This window comes from Sapajus apella, unplaced genomic scaffold (assembly GCF_009761245.1).
Source record: "Sapajus apella isolate SASKATOON/1434 unplaced genomic scaffold, GSC_monkey_1.0 scaffold2, whole genome shotgun sequence".
In the NCBI taxonomy this organism is placed as follows: Eukaryota; Metazoa; Chordata; class Mammalia; order Primates; family Cebidae; genus Sapajus; species Sapajus apella.
In genome coordinates this window covers 48,255,287-48,270,373 of record NW_022436942.1, presented here as the reverse complement: position 1 = coordinate 48,270,373, position 15,087 = coordinate 48,255,287, and the positions used below count along the sequence as shown (strand labels likewise).

Below are 15,087 nucleotides of genomic sequence, written 5' to 3'. Positions count from 1 at the left end.
GCTGGGATTACAGGCACATGCCACCATGCCCAGCTAATTTTTTTTGTATGTTTAGTAGAGACGGGGTTTCACCATGTTGACCAGGATGGTCTCGATCTCTTGACCTCGTGATCCACCCGCCTCGGCCTCCCAAAGTGCTGGGATTACAGGCTTGAGCCACCGCGCCCGGCTTACCTATTTCAAAGGTGGAAAAGAGGCCAGTGTGGCTATAAGTGTAAAGAAGAAAGGGGAGACATGATCTCTGGCCTTACTGGGCTGTGAAGGCTCTGAATTTTATTCTGAGATTCAGGCTGGGAAGTGACATGATTTATGTTGTTAAAATACTATTTTGGGTACTGTGTAAGACAGGGATTAGAGATGAGGAAGAGTAGAAGCAAGGAAGCTAATGAGATTACTGAGTGATCCCAGGCAAGAGATGATCATGGGTTGGCCTGCAGTTGTGGCATAGAAGATGGAAAGAACGGGATGATTTGAAAGTAAGTGGAGATAGAACCAACAGGAAATAATACGTTGGGTTTGGATATGCTGTTTTTGACATTGTTGAGGTGTCTGAGACATACAGATGTGTATGACAAGCATTTGTACCTCAGAGCCTGGAAGTGAACTAGTCAGAAGAAATCACTGATGAAACTAATGATCTTTTAGAGAAAGTGTGTAGCTAGGAAAGAAGGCTTTTAAGATGAAGATGTTGCTACAATTAGAAGTCTTATAAAGGAGATGGAATCAGTCTCTAACTCATAAAACTTGGTGGCTTATAGAGAGTTACCAATGTAATAAGAGAATCAGAAGGATCAGCCTGTTGAGAGATCAAGATAAATTTGGTTTGGGGTTTTGTAATTTCAAATGCTTAAAAAATAGCCAGGTGGATAATGTTTGTCATTTGGTCATAGGAGAATCATTCAAAGGTGTTTTTTTTTTGTTTGTTTTGTCTTGTTTTTTGTTGTTGTTGTTGTTTTGTTTTTTAAGGAAGCAGTCTTTCTGTGTTGCCCAGGCTGTAGTGCAGTGGCTTTTCACAGGCAGGAGATCATGGTACATTGCAACCTCAAACTCCTGGCCTCAAGTGTCCTCCCACCTCAGCCTCCTGAATAGCTATAATTACAGGCAGTGCACCACTGTGCCTGGCTTTTCAAAGCTTTATACATTGACTTATGGTTTAAACTTTAACATTAAATCGGAATATCTGCAACTTTCATTCTTTGGAAGACAAAGCAGTCTATTATCATGCTCTTGGCATTGCAGTTGATGGAGAGTTTTATCTTTTTTTAAGCATGTAAATGGCACTTGTTTTTCAGTATCACAAAATGAGATGGGTATTTATATACTAAATTAAGACGATGTAATATAAAACAGCTTTCTCTGAGTTTCTCTGTTTTGTACAATGCAGTTCTTGTGGAGGGATTCTTATATAATTAGATGTCTAGAACAAATCCAGTTTTTGTTGCATATGTATAAGTACTTGGCTTTGCTTTAGTTTCTTACATGTAAAAGAGATAGTTTGTGAATTTTAAGCTGGAAGCATCTGATGATTAGGCAGTTAATAATGTTAGTGTGCCTTTCTTATGTATTATTTGCCACATAGTTTTCACCTGAGACCAGTTTCTCCCTTTTTTCATTGTATCCAGATGATCCTGGGATACTACCTAATCAAAGACTGCTTAGATATAAAAATTTAGATTGTATCTCAAATGAGATAACAGGAGGTATATACATTTATAAAACACAAGTATTTTTAGTGTCAAATACTGATTTTTTGAAAAAATAATACAAGCAAATTCTATCCTTTTGCTCATCACTCTGGCATTAGGACCTAAGCACAGTGCTTGGCATTCAGTAAATATTAGTTTGAGTAAGTGCATGTGATGTCTGTCTCCAATGATTTGAATAACTAAGAGTTGACTGGGTGGAGGGAAATAACTTTTATAATGTAAATCGTAAAACTTATAAATATGTATATAAGTTGCAATTAATTACATACATGTTTTAAAACACGGTACCCTGGGCCAAGCATGTTGGCTCACACCTGTAATCCCAGCACTTTGGGAGGCCAAGGCAGACAGATCACCTGAGCTCAAGAGTTTAAGACCAGCCTGGGCAACATGGTGAAGCCCAGTCTCTACCAAAAATACAAAAAATTAGCTGGACATAGTTGTGTGTACCTGTGGTCCCAGCTACTCAGGAGGCTCAGGTGGGAGGATCACTTGAGCCTGGGAAGTGGAGGTTGCAGTGAATCAAGATTCCACCACTGCACTTTATTTTGGGTGACAGAGTAAGACCCATCTTAAAAAAAAAAAAAGTTACCTTGCCTGGAATGTGCACCCCTTAGAAAATGTCCCCTCGCTTTTATCCCAAAGATAATTAATTCAGCAGTTCAATAAATACTAAGCTCCAGTTACATGCCTGGCGCTTATTTGTTAAATAAACAAAAGGCATACTGGGTATTAGTGATGCAAAGATAAGGTAAAGGTCCTACCTTCAAGAAGCTCATTGAGGATTCAGGTAAACAATAACTATAGTATGACTTAATGACCTGTAATAGAGGTATGTATAAGATGAAGTTGTACTTTTGTCTAGGTAGGCCACGAAAGCGCCAGATAAGTTAGATTTACACCTGATTTAGGATAGACTTCACAAATAGGTAGGCTGCAGTCCAAAGTTAGCCTTCAGTCCAGTTATCTTGTGGAGGTGGGGGGGTCAGAAACATTAAGTATGAGGAAATTACACACAAATCTGGGTTTCTTCTTTCGTTTCCAATTACAGATTCTGTTAACATTGGGCTCTCATTGCATCATGGCAGAATTACGCTAGAGCTAAAGAGCTCTTTCGTTAAACATTTGTCTCAGGGGTTTGTCATTTTCAGCATATTTTCTTCATGTGTATTACCTGCATGATCCTGTAGGCGTTTGAATTTGCAACCTCTGCTCCAGTAGGCTCTGTGGATTTTCTAGTTATAGAAAATTGAGAAAAGATTTTCTAGGTAAAAGGAGCTATAGTGGCAGAGGCACAAACAGTGATTCTTTTATACTGAGAACTTTGTGGTTTGTGTATAACTGCTGAGGAATCATCATATATTTTAAGAAAGTATGTTTCTTTTAGAAAAAGCTCTGCCATCAAGTATATCAGATGTTTTAAAGGAGGAACAAACTTAAAGACAGGGTACCAGTTAAAAAGCCATTGCAGTAAGTTGGGCAACAAGCAATAGAGACATGATGCAGGGCAAGTTTGAGGTAGGATCCATGGGATTTACTAGCTTCTAAGGATGTAGGTTAAGGGAGATGAAAGAGGAGGTTCAGGTGACTGTACGTTTCTGCTAGATGGGAAAAGGAAACATTTCGCTTTTTGGGTGGAAATAGGTAAAGGAAACATGATACCCACTTTTCAGGTGGAATTACTAACCCTCTTACAGTGAGATAGGGGCAGGATGCAGATTTGAGAGTCATTTAGAATATTATGGAATTAGATGGAAATTTAAAGTATGAGAGTAGGTAAAGTAACCCTTAAAAGATATGGATTGTGAGCCACTCTTAACCCTAAACAAAAGAATACCAACATTTTACTCTGGTGTCATCTGGGTGGTAAAACCAGAAAGTTAGAAAGCCAACCAGAAAAGAATTGCCTAATGGTTGTTAGGGGGAAAGGGTGCTTTAAAAAGCCTTCTGTAAATAAATACTGCAAGCAAGTTAGTAGATAATAATTGAAAACGAAGCCTGAGCTAAGCCTGGCAGTGGAATTGGAAAGAGATTATTGAAAATAGTTCAGGAAGTACTGAGTATTGGAAATGAAATCAATCAGTATCATTAAGTCATTGTAGCATTGTCATCATTTGGGGGACTATAAAATAATGCAGTGTGTGCAGTGAAATATTTTTTCCTCTAGAAATACCAATTTAATTTTGTAATATGTTTTTTTCTATGTAAACCAGGTACCAGATGCAATTAAAAAGTGTCAGAGGGCTGGAATTACTGTGCGGATGGTCACTGGTGATAATATTAATACTGCTCGGGCCATTGCTACCAAATGTGGTATTTTACATCCTGGGGAAGATTTTCTGTGCCTAGAAGGTAAAGATTTTAACAGAAGAATACGAAATGAAAAAGGAGAGGTAAAGATTTATTTATTTATTTATTTTTAGATGACAGGTTTTTAATATATTAGGAATTTAATTCAACAAACGCATATTGAATATGCACTATGTTAGGCCCCATGCATGAAATTAATAACCTTTAGGAAGCAAAATACTAGTCTAAGGGATAAAAGAGAAATAATAAAGAAATTGGTCCTAAAGGAAGTGAGCACGTCTTGCTATATGAATGCTGTATGAAGGTGGAGGCAGTGACTCTAGGCCAATTTTAGAAGTTCAGTATGTGTAAGGGAGTAATGGGAGATGGATTGGAAGGGCTGATCCAGGGAATATTTTAGGGGACCCCAAACTCTCTGAGCAACTTAGGCTAAATTAAGGAAGTTCTATTTTCATAAGGCAGTAGGGAGATTTTTTTAATTTGGTCTTATGTATAAAACAGTGGCTTTTAAAGTTGAGTATGCATTAAAGTCACCTAGAGAGAAATTATTAAAACGTAGATTGCTGGGCCTGCCCCAGAGTACTTGCTAAGATAGATCTGGTTCCATGCCCAAGAATTCACATTTCTAACAAATTCCCAGGAGTTTCTGATAGTATTGTTCTGTGGACCATACTTGAATAGCTACTGATAAATATGCCAGATAGCTAATTCGGATTTAGGAAACTAGTTTTGGGCATATTTTAACTTTGATAAACATTTATAGATTGAGCAAGAGAGGATAGACAAGATTTGGCCAAAGCTTCGAGTACTTGCAAGATCATCTCCTACTGATAAGCATACACTGGTTAAAGGTGAGTAGATTTTTCAGTTATTTCACAATTTCTTAATACAGAAATGTGTTCTGCTTCCTAAACTAGTAATAGATAATGAATATTAGATTGAGAAAGACATGGATATCATCTGTTTTAATAAAATCTAAGTACATTTCCTTTGATATCTTAGGTAAATTGTGTTTATCTTAAGTGATTAAAACAGGATATTGCTCTGAATATACCCATAGTTTCTGAAGTAGGTTCTCCAACATCTAAGCAGCTTCCATTTCTCTGTTTGTTTATTTATTTTTAACCTTGAGTCTATAAAACCAACTAATCAGGATATTCTTCAGAATCATCTTATTAAAGACTAATATTTTTATAACACAAATATTTACTTGTATTTAAGGTATAATTGACAGCACTGTCTCAGACCAACGCCAGGTTGTAGCTGTAACTGGTGATGGTACAAATGATGGCCCAGCACTAAAGAAAGCAGATGTTGGATTTGCAATGGTAAGAATTTACTCATTCAGATATCCAAATGTAATTTCCTGGCTGGTTTGTTTGTTTGTTGACTGAATTACTATGGATTTTAAACACTGTCCCTCAAGATTAGTTTGAGGGATAATTAATAAGCCTAAATTAGTTTATAAGTCTGATTAGTTTATGTGTTAGCTTTATTTGATGCCATGAAATCTGACTAGATTATTTCTTTTGAACAATTTAATAATATTGTATGTTGACTTCGTAGTCTGTTAAATTTTTTAATGTCTGTCATCTTATCTGAACCTTTTAACAATCCTTTTAAGCAAGACACAGGCTTAGAACAGTTGTGTATTTAAAAATGTAATTGAGACTCCTCTGTTCGTCACTCCATTACTCTTCAGTTATTTAAAAAGTAATTGAGCTGGGCGCGGTGGCTCACACCTATAATCCCAGCACTTTGGGAGGCGAGGCAGGTGGATCATGAGGTCAAGAGATCAAGACCTTCCGGGTCAACATGGTGAAACCCCATCTCTACTAAAATACAAAAATTAGCTGGGCATGGTGGTGCACGCCTGTAGTCCCAGCTACTCAGGAGGCTGGGGCAGGAGAATTGCTTGAACCCAGGAGGCGGAGGTTGCGGTGAGCCGAGATTGTGCCATTGCACTCCAGCCTGGGTAACGAGCAAAACTCCACCTCAAAAAAAAAAGTGATTGAATATCATCATTTTATAGTCTTTTTTGATTAAAAAAGCCTACCTACTTGTTTCCCCTAAAGTCCTCAATTCAAGTATTTTATTTTCTTCTAGTTTTATTTTTGGAAAATACTGGTTCATAATCACAATTCTCAAATCCAGAACTATCAGGAAACTGAAATTCTTAACCTAAATTTTGCAGCAGACTCATTTGGTTGCAAAATTTGTTCTGAACTGATGTGAGGCTATTTGTCCTACTTAGTGTGAATATTCATAACCATTGTGGAGATTTTAATGTGATATTTATGGGGTGCTAAGCTCTTTGGGAAAATTGAGGTATAAGGTTATATGTATCATTATCTTTCCAAACTGTTAGAGACTGAATTCTGAATCATAATCTGGCCCTAAGTTTTTCAGATGAGAGATTGTTTTTGTGTACAAATGTTTATTGCATAATTTGTCACCCTGATATTTTGCCGCTAAAATAGAAATTTAGAAGATCCACCATGGTGGCAGCCTTTCAACAGGAGTGAAAGAGATAGGGAAAGGAAATTATAGGTAAATTTCCCTCAATTAAAAGTAATGAATCCAAAGACCCCCACTCTACCCCATCCAAATTTAAATGGTTGGCAGCTGCATTGGTAGGCGCTTCTGAAGTCCCGTAAAGCATAGCTGAAGAGGTATATTGAGTAATTAAGTGCTCTTCCTTTTGCTCTAGGGAAACAGGCTCATTCTCTTTAGGAACAGAGGATCACTCACTGCTGCTCTTGCAGGATTCTTATTGCTATTTACAGTCTTGACAGCTGACCAGAAAAAGTTATGTAAAATGCATTTTAAAATTTAAAAAAGCATTCTTCCCAAAACTTGAATTAAGACAGATAAAATGGGCTTTAAATAAATGCAAGTAAATATAATAATGCAAACAAAAACAGTACAATGGCTGGTTGGTTTGTGTGTTTTTTTTCTTTCAAGCTCTTGACGGTTTTAGGCTCAATTGTACAAATTTGTTTTTGAATGATAACATCACAAAAACAGTCTGGCCATGGTGGCTCATGCTGTAATACTAGCACTTTGGGAGGCTGAGGTGGATGGGTCACATGAGGTCAGGAGTTGAAGAACGGCCTGGCCAACATGGCAAAACCCCCATCTCTACTAAAAAAAAAGAAGATACAAAAATCAGCTGGGTGTGGTGGCGCACACACCTGTAATCCCAGCCACTCGGGAGGCTGAGGCATGAGAATCACTTGAACCCAGGAGGCACAGGCTACAGTGAGCCAAGATAGCACCACTGCACTCCAGCCTAGGTGACAGAGCGAGACTCTGTCTCAAATAAATAAATAAATAAATAAATAAAATTAGTTCAAAAACATAGAGAAACTGTAAGTGCTTAGTGCCTTGGACTTGTAACTACTCTTATTTAAGCTTGAATTTAGTTTTGCATTTGTTCAGATAAAACTTAAAGACAGGGCCGGGCGCGGTGGCTCAAGCCTGTAATCCCAGCACTTTGGGAGGCCGAGGCGGGTGGATCACGAGGTCAAGAGATCGAGACCATCCTGGTCAGCATGGTGAAACCCCGTCTCTACTAAAAAAATACAAAAACATTAGCTGGGCATGGTGGCGTGTGCCTGTAATCCCAGCTACTGAGGAGGTTGAGGCAGGAGAATTGCCTGGACCCAGGAGGCGGAGGTTGCGGTGAGCCGAGATCGCGCCATTGCACTCCAGCCTGGGTAACAAGAGTGAAACTCCGTCTCAAAAAAAAAAAAAAAAAAAACTTAAAGACAAACATATTAGAGGTTTTTTTAATTACAAGAAATTGCTATTGATTAGTTCTTTCTAAATGTATTTCTTATTTTTCAGGCAGATATAGCATTTTAGAGCATATTTTCTTGATTTGTTGATCTATAGATAAAGTGCATGTTCTGCTTGTACATTCAGCCATTTGTATCCATAGATTCTGCATCATGGAATCAACCAACTGGATCGAAAATATTGAGGACAAAAATATGGATGGTTGCATCTGTAGTGAACATATACAGACTTTTTTTTCTTGTCATGATTTCCTAAACAATACAGTATAACAGTTATTTACATAGCAAGTTTTGATTAAAGGAGAGAATCCTTGTCACATGATAGTATTCTTACCAAAAATTAGTTAACCATCTATAGAGATACTGCTATCATCAAAGACTGAATGTCGTGGTATAATCCAATAATCAAATACATTTATGGTAGTAAAACCTAAGGCAATTAAAATACTTTATTTTAAACTTTCTTTGGATTAATGCGGGACTGCAAATATTAAGAGGCTATGTTCAGTATTCCAGTCCAGAAACATTAGAAGTGAAGAGTTGCTGCCTCCTAAAGATTCACAGCACATGGAAATAATCACAGGATAGTGACAAGTATCTCAGGAAGAAGTCCTTGACTCTACCTGTAGAGGCTGGGAAAGGTTTTCTGGAAGAGGTGCCATTTTAGCTGAGGGAAGGAGCGGAACCGGGAACCAAGAGGCCCTCTTTCATCAGCGAATTATGTACAAGTTATTCAACCTAACTAGAAAAGATTGTGGTGCTGTAATGAGATATGAAGCTAGAAGGATTCAGAGGGAGGCACACGAAAAAGGCCTTGAATGCCAAGATAAGGAATTTTTTTCTCTTATCCTGTAGATTAACATTTGCCAAGCCTACTTCTGAATGAGTAAAATAAGTTTAGAGATACTATGCGGTATCATATTACTCCTAGAAGCTCATTTTTTAAAAGCAGTTTAACTTCTTGTGATTCAAAGTTTTCCAGACCTGTTTCATCATGGAACTAGTTTTTATTTGAATACCCATTAACACTGTAGAGTTACTTTTAGAAATGTTAAGGATTTTGAGCGAGGGAATGGTGAGATTTGCATTCATATAATATGGGTATGATGAGAATCGAGAAATCCCATTGAGCTAAAGTGTGTTAAATATGTGGGGCATTGGCTGGGCACAGTGGCTCATGCCTGTAACCCCATCATTTTGAAAGACCAAGGCGGGTGGATCTCTTGAGAACAGGAGTGGATCTCTTGAGCCTGGACAACACGGTAAACCCTGTCTCTCCTAAAAATACAAAACAGCTGGGCATGGTGGTGTGCACCTGTAATTCCAGCCACTCAGGAGGCTGAGGCAGGAGAATCGCTTGAACCCAGGAGGCAGAGGTGGCAGTGAACTGAGATCACACCACTGCACTCCAGCCTGGGTGACAAAGCAAGACTCTATCTCAAAATTTAAAAAAAAAAAAAATGTGGGACATCAAAAGTAAAATATTCACATTGGGAACTGGAGACTAAGATTCTAAAATAAGATTGTTCCTTCACTGAATATTTTGAGAAAGGTTTTATTTGAACTTCATGTTTATCAAAATAATGTATGCATAGCATTTAAAAGGTCAAGTAGTTCTATAAGACTTAATACCAAGTCCCCTACCACATACCAAATTTTTGGCTCCCAAAGGAAACTGTTTTAGCTGCTGCTTTTCTTTAGTTATGTGCCTTTATATCTCTAAATCACATGAATCTGGTACTTTTTGATTTTTTTAATATAAGGCATTAACTACTGACTTTGATTAATGAAAATGAGGACTTAGTTCCTTCACAGGCACATAGACACAGGTATCCTCACCACATTCACCCCATATACCTTTCATCATTGCCTGTAGAATTATATCATAATTTAGGTTCGATCAATATTCAGTCTTTACTGTGACTGTAAATGCTGTTTCAACCTATGTGGTCAACTGTAATTACTTTTCCTTCCTTACACAACTTTTTACGTTCCCTATAATTTGTTGTCCTTTGCTTGCTTGCCTTTAGTTTTTATTTTGTTTGTTTGGAGTTTTTTGGCTTAATTTTTGTATGTACTTAGCACAAATTCATCCCCAAGTTCTCTGTTCCATACATCAGAGACCTTTAGCACTCTTACCAGCTTCAGTTTCTAAGAGAGACCTCTCTCAGCATCTTTCAACGTGCCTTAATCTGCACTTGCTCTTTGCTAGCCTTGCTGCACAGCTGTCTTTTTGGTCCCCATACCTGAGGATTTTCTTTCTCTCTCCTTTATGTTGGATCTTGTACTTTGTGAATTTGGTGGTATCATCTTCTTTGGTTTACTCCCTTATTTGGTGGAGTCATCTCCTTCAGCTACTTCCTGAGAAAGGGTTTGTCTTAGTCCATTTTGTATTGCTGTAACAGAATATCTAAGACTTAGTAATTCATAAACAAATAGAAGTTTCTTTGACTTGAGGTTCTGGAGGTGAGTAAATGCAAGAGCAGGGTACCAGCATCTTGTGAAGGCCTTCATGCTGCATTTTGTCATAGGAGAAGGGAAAGAGCACCACAAGTGAGCACAAAAGCAAGAGGGGATTGGTCAAACTCACCTTTATAACGAATTCACTCTCGATAATGAAGCCACTCCCAACATAATGACATTAATCCATGCATGAGGGCAGAAATCATGAAATCACCTCTGAGTTTCCATGTCTCCACGTTGCTGATTAAAGATTACATTTCCAACACATGAATTTGGGGAACACTTTCAGCCCATAGCAGGGTTCATGAGGTTAAGCTTTTCATAATTTTTTAGCGAATCCTACTCCCTTCTAATTACTGCCTTATCTCTCTGCAAAGATAACCAGTATCCTGAAGATTATTACTTTTGCCTGTTTTTGAACTTTGTACGGAAGAATCATACATTATATGTTGAGTTCATCTTCTTTATTCAGCATTATGTTTGTGAGATCATTTATGTTGAATATAGTTAGTTCACTCATTTTATTAATCCACAATTTATTAATCTATTCCATTCTCCTATTGATGACATTGTTATTAGTTTGGAGCTTCTAAATGCATCTTCAGTAGACTTTCAAGAGATCTTCCTTTTGTTCTTAACTTCACCCCTACTTCCAGTGCCACCTACAACTGCCAAGTCCAGAGCTGTATAGGAGGATTCTGTTGTGGGGGAAAAGGGGGCTACTTCTACTCTCTCTATCATTGGATTAGGATTCAGCTTTCTTGTGTTTACTGAGTTACTTACTGTTTAGCTATCTGCTTTCTAGCCTCTAAGGTTTTGTGGGGTTTTTATTTTTTTGTTAGAATCTCCTTTTCCTCTAACTTTGTCTTCATAAAGTTTGTTTGCTTTTTATTAATATATACCTTTTTGTGTGGCTTTTGGAAGGAACTGGGGTCATGTCTTTGTTCATTCCTCCATTTTTAATCCAATTTGAACCTTATTTTTAATGCTTCATTCTTTGATTTCTGCTAAACCAGAATGTCTTTCCTAGTAATATCTTAGAAGAATGCTGTTACCTTCTTTTAGCATAAATTTAAGTCAATATAATTTAAGTATAGTGGTAAACTTTATTAATTGTGTATTTTTTGACTCTTTGAAATTTATACTTAAAACATTTAGACTAATTCACAAAAATTTTTTTAACAGGGTATTGCTGGAACTGATGTAGCTAAAGAAGCATCTGATATTATTCTCACAGATGACAACTTTACAAGCATTGTTAAAGCAGTTATGTGGGGACGAAATGTCTATGACAGCATCTCAAAATTCCTTCAGTTCCAACTTACTGTTAATGTAGTAGCAGTGATTGTTGCTTTTACGGGCGCCTGTATTACTCAAGTAGGTGATGATTTGTCTATTAAAACTTGTTTACTTTAAATTTAAAAAGTATGTAAAATGCCTTTTTAAAATGCTTAATATTTAAGCTAAAGCTTAATATTTTAGGTTAGTTTATATAAAAATATTATCCTGTTCTGTTTCTCAAGTTTTTAAATCCTAAAGGCTCCCTGAGAATTGCTGAGTCCCTGAGTAGTTGTGAATGTCTATTAGGAAACCTATCTTTTCTAGGACTCTCCGCTTAAGGCTGTGCAGATGCTGTGGGTAAACCTCATAATGGATACGCTCGCTTCCCTGGCTCTGGCAACGGAACCACCCACCGAGTCTCTCTTGCTTCGGAAACCTTATGGTAGAAATAAGCCTCTCATCTCACGAACAATGATGAAGAATATTTTGGGTCATGCATTCTATCAACTTGTAGTAGTCTTTACACTCTTATTTGCTGGTAAGAATTCAGTGTCTAATACATAAAGCTTCAGTAAATTGTTTCTTTTCCAAGCCAATCATCCAAGATGTTATAATGTTAAAAATTTTCAAAAGTGTAAGTTCTGTTCCTGATTTCCCATTTATCCTTAATTTCTTCTTCTTTACCAGTCAGTGCTTAGTAAATTTGGGAAGACAATAAGATAGATAGTAGGGGGATAATAAAAAGTCTGTTATCTTATCCTGGCTCTGCCACTAACTTAGATGTGTGATCTTGAGATTATCACCATAGTTTTGGGAGCTTCTGTTTCCTTGTCTAAAAAACAAGAGAGTTGTACTAGGTAATCCCAGGTTTCTTCCAGCTCCTTCCATGCTGCCATCTCAGATCAAATGAAAAGCCTAGCTAAGTTTTATTTTGTATACTTCCTTGATATGTTGTTATTTGGTATGATAATTATAAAACAGTAATTTTTAATTCTTTCAGGAGAAAAGTTTTTTGACATTGATAGTGGAAGAAATGCTCCTTTGCATGCTCCTCCTTCAGAACATTATACTATTGTTTTTAATACCTTTGTGCTGATGCAACTTTTCAACGAAATAAATGCCCGGAAAATTCATGGTGAAAGAAATGTATTTGAAGGAATCTTTAACAATGCCATCTTCTGCACGATTGTTTTAGGCACTTTTGTGGTACAGGTGGGTAATTGGAAAAGAGAGTTCCAAATGTGACTGTTATATGGGAGACATTAGGTAAACAGCTTGTTGTAGCAATCACTTGTGTGGAACATGTATGGAACTATTGCCTTGGTGACATCTATAGTATCATGGTGATTTAAGGTATATATTAAAGAATATGGGAACTGAATCTCTTGTTCTTAGAAGTAAATGCCACAACCAACTAGACAAACTGTTTTATGTCTTCCAACTTTAAAGTGAAAGATTATTTCTTAGGAAACAAAATCAGCCAATCACATTAATTGTTTCCCCAGTACCTTAATAGTTTCCCCAGTACCTTAATATTCTTTTTACATCCCACATTATACAAAAAAAGACAAAGTTTAAACTTAACAAAAATTATGATCACTTATACAAATAAATATTGAACGCTTTTGATGCTCATTATTTTCTTGATTTATAAAAGAAAATTATTTCAGTTTTGTATCTCTATTAAGATCCAGGCCTGATTGTCAAATCAGTTATAATCTAATTGGGCTACTAACAAAGCAGTTGGAAATCTATCTTTACAAGTATACAAATTAACAAAAAATAGTGGAACTGAGAAGTAAAAATCACTTGAATTTGGATAAACTAGAGCTAAAAAGAGTGGAATTGTATCTTTAATGTTTTAAGATGTTAACTACCAAAATTATTTTTGATTTTAATATTTGGGAACTACTTAACTGCCATATCAAAGAGAGCCCTACCAGACTCTATCACAGGAGGACCTACCAGACTCTATCACAGGAGGGTGAATATTGTTATTTCTTTTTAAAAAAATTATTTATTTTTACTTATTTATTTTTTTAATTAAGATGGGATCTTGCTATGTTGCCTAGGCTGGTCTTTGAACTCCTGGGTTCAAGCAATCCTCTCACCTCAGCCTCCAAAAGTGCTAGAATTACAGGTATAAGTCACCATACCCAACTCCAGTTACTTCCCTTAATATTTTCATGCACACTATTTTTAGGTCTTTCAGAAAAATGAGCAGAGGATAAGCACTGTACTATGAATTTATGTTCATCATCAGGCCTCACTCGCTTCATAAAGGAGAGCAAATCTGAGATCATCTCACCTGAGTTAGCTTGTATTTCATAGAACTTTGCAAGTTGCCATTCTTCCCTTACAGTCTGTATCTATCTTAACATATCTAAATGTTAACTAGAAATAAACAGCTATGTGGAATTTTAAAAGGATTGCATATTTTTTCATTAACATACAGTCTTTTCTACAAAAGAGTACTATATTTTGAGAAAGGCATAAGTTAATTATTTGAAGAATTGTAGTAAATACAGGGGAAAGTTATTCTTGTGGGTCATAAGAATTTTACTTTTTAGTAAGCATAATTTAAACATGAAATAAGTATGGATTAAAAATATTGGACAGGGATTTTACTTTATTTCATTTGTCTTTTTTAAGAGGGAAAGTGGCCTGGAGGGGAAAGAGGAAAGGTCTATTTCAGTTGTTTTATTTTCAGTTGTGACTAATATAATACACTTTATCAGAATAGTGGTTGTTCACCTCGTTTTAGAGGACATATATTTGGTATTTTTTAGAGTATGTGAATATTTAAATTTAAGTAAATTTATTCTTGATTATTCCTCCAGATAATAATTGTGCAGTTTGGTGGAAAACCTTTCAGTTGTTCAGAACTTTCAATAGAACAGTGGCTATGGTCAATATTCCTAGGAATGGGAACGTTACTCTGGGGCCAGGTAAAAATCTCATCAGTTTTTGTTTAAACCTAAAGTGATTTTTTTTAATTTCTAATGTTTGTTTTCTTTAATCAGTTTCATTACTTGATTCTAAATCGTTAACATGGTGAGTAAAAAGAGAGGGAATTCAAAGATAAGTTTTTTTAATGTTTGATTAGTTCCATTATGTCACTTGTTTATTACAATTATGCCTATACTATAAAATACTATCTTAACTTGTGTTTTAGAACAAGTTTCTTAGCAGTTGTTAAAAATGATGTGCTTATAACTGGTTAGGATGCTAATATCTGTTATCTTTTACTCTATAACGTATTTTTACATTTTCAGAATAAAGTTTTTTACAAAAACGTAAAAAGTACATGTACTTCATCATTTTGTTCTGTAATTTAATCCAATATACAGCATAGGAAAAACTGAGCTTTACTAAGAGCATGTTTTTATAAGAATAATGTTACTTAGAAAAAGGGTCACAAAATGACATTTTAGATTTGAATTGAATAGTTTTAACAGTGTATATATAAAGTGCATGAAATAAGAGATATACCTCATGTTTACTATAGGCAGTTTACTTGCAAATGC

The 15,087-nt window shown here is 36.2% G+C and overlaps 1 protein-coding gene across 8 annotated transcripts in view; it reads left to right on the top strand.

The window, feature by feature from the left end:
* Window positions 1-15,087, top strand: part of ATP2B1 (ATPase plasma membrane Ca2+ transporting 1) — a 119,330-nt gene that overhangs the window by 91,868 nt on the left and 12,375 nt on the right. For all 8 annotated transcript variants that reach the window (XM_032297385.1, XM_032297341.1, XM_032297369.1 and 5 more), the window contains 7 exons: window positions 3,920-4,099; window positions 4,780-4,867; window positions 5,238-5,344; window positions 11,465-11,656; window positions 11,885-12,098; window positions 12,561-12,772; window positions 14,401-14,508. In XM_032297385.1, coding sequence (XP_032153276.1) covers window positions 3,920-4,099; window positions 4,780-4,867; window positions 5,238-5,344; window positions 11,465-11,656; window positions 11,885-12,098; window positions 12,561-12,772; window positions 14,401-14,508 — 1,101 coding nt within the window. The remainder of the gene's footprint in view (window positions 1-3,919; window positions 4,100-4,779; window positions 4,868-5,237; window positions 5,345-11,464; window positions 11,657-11,884; window positions 12,099-12,560; window positions 12,773-14,400; window positions 14,509-15,087) is intronic.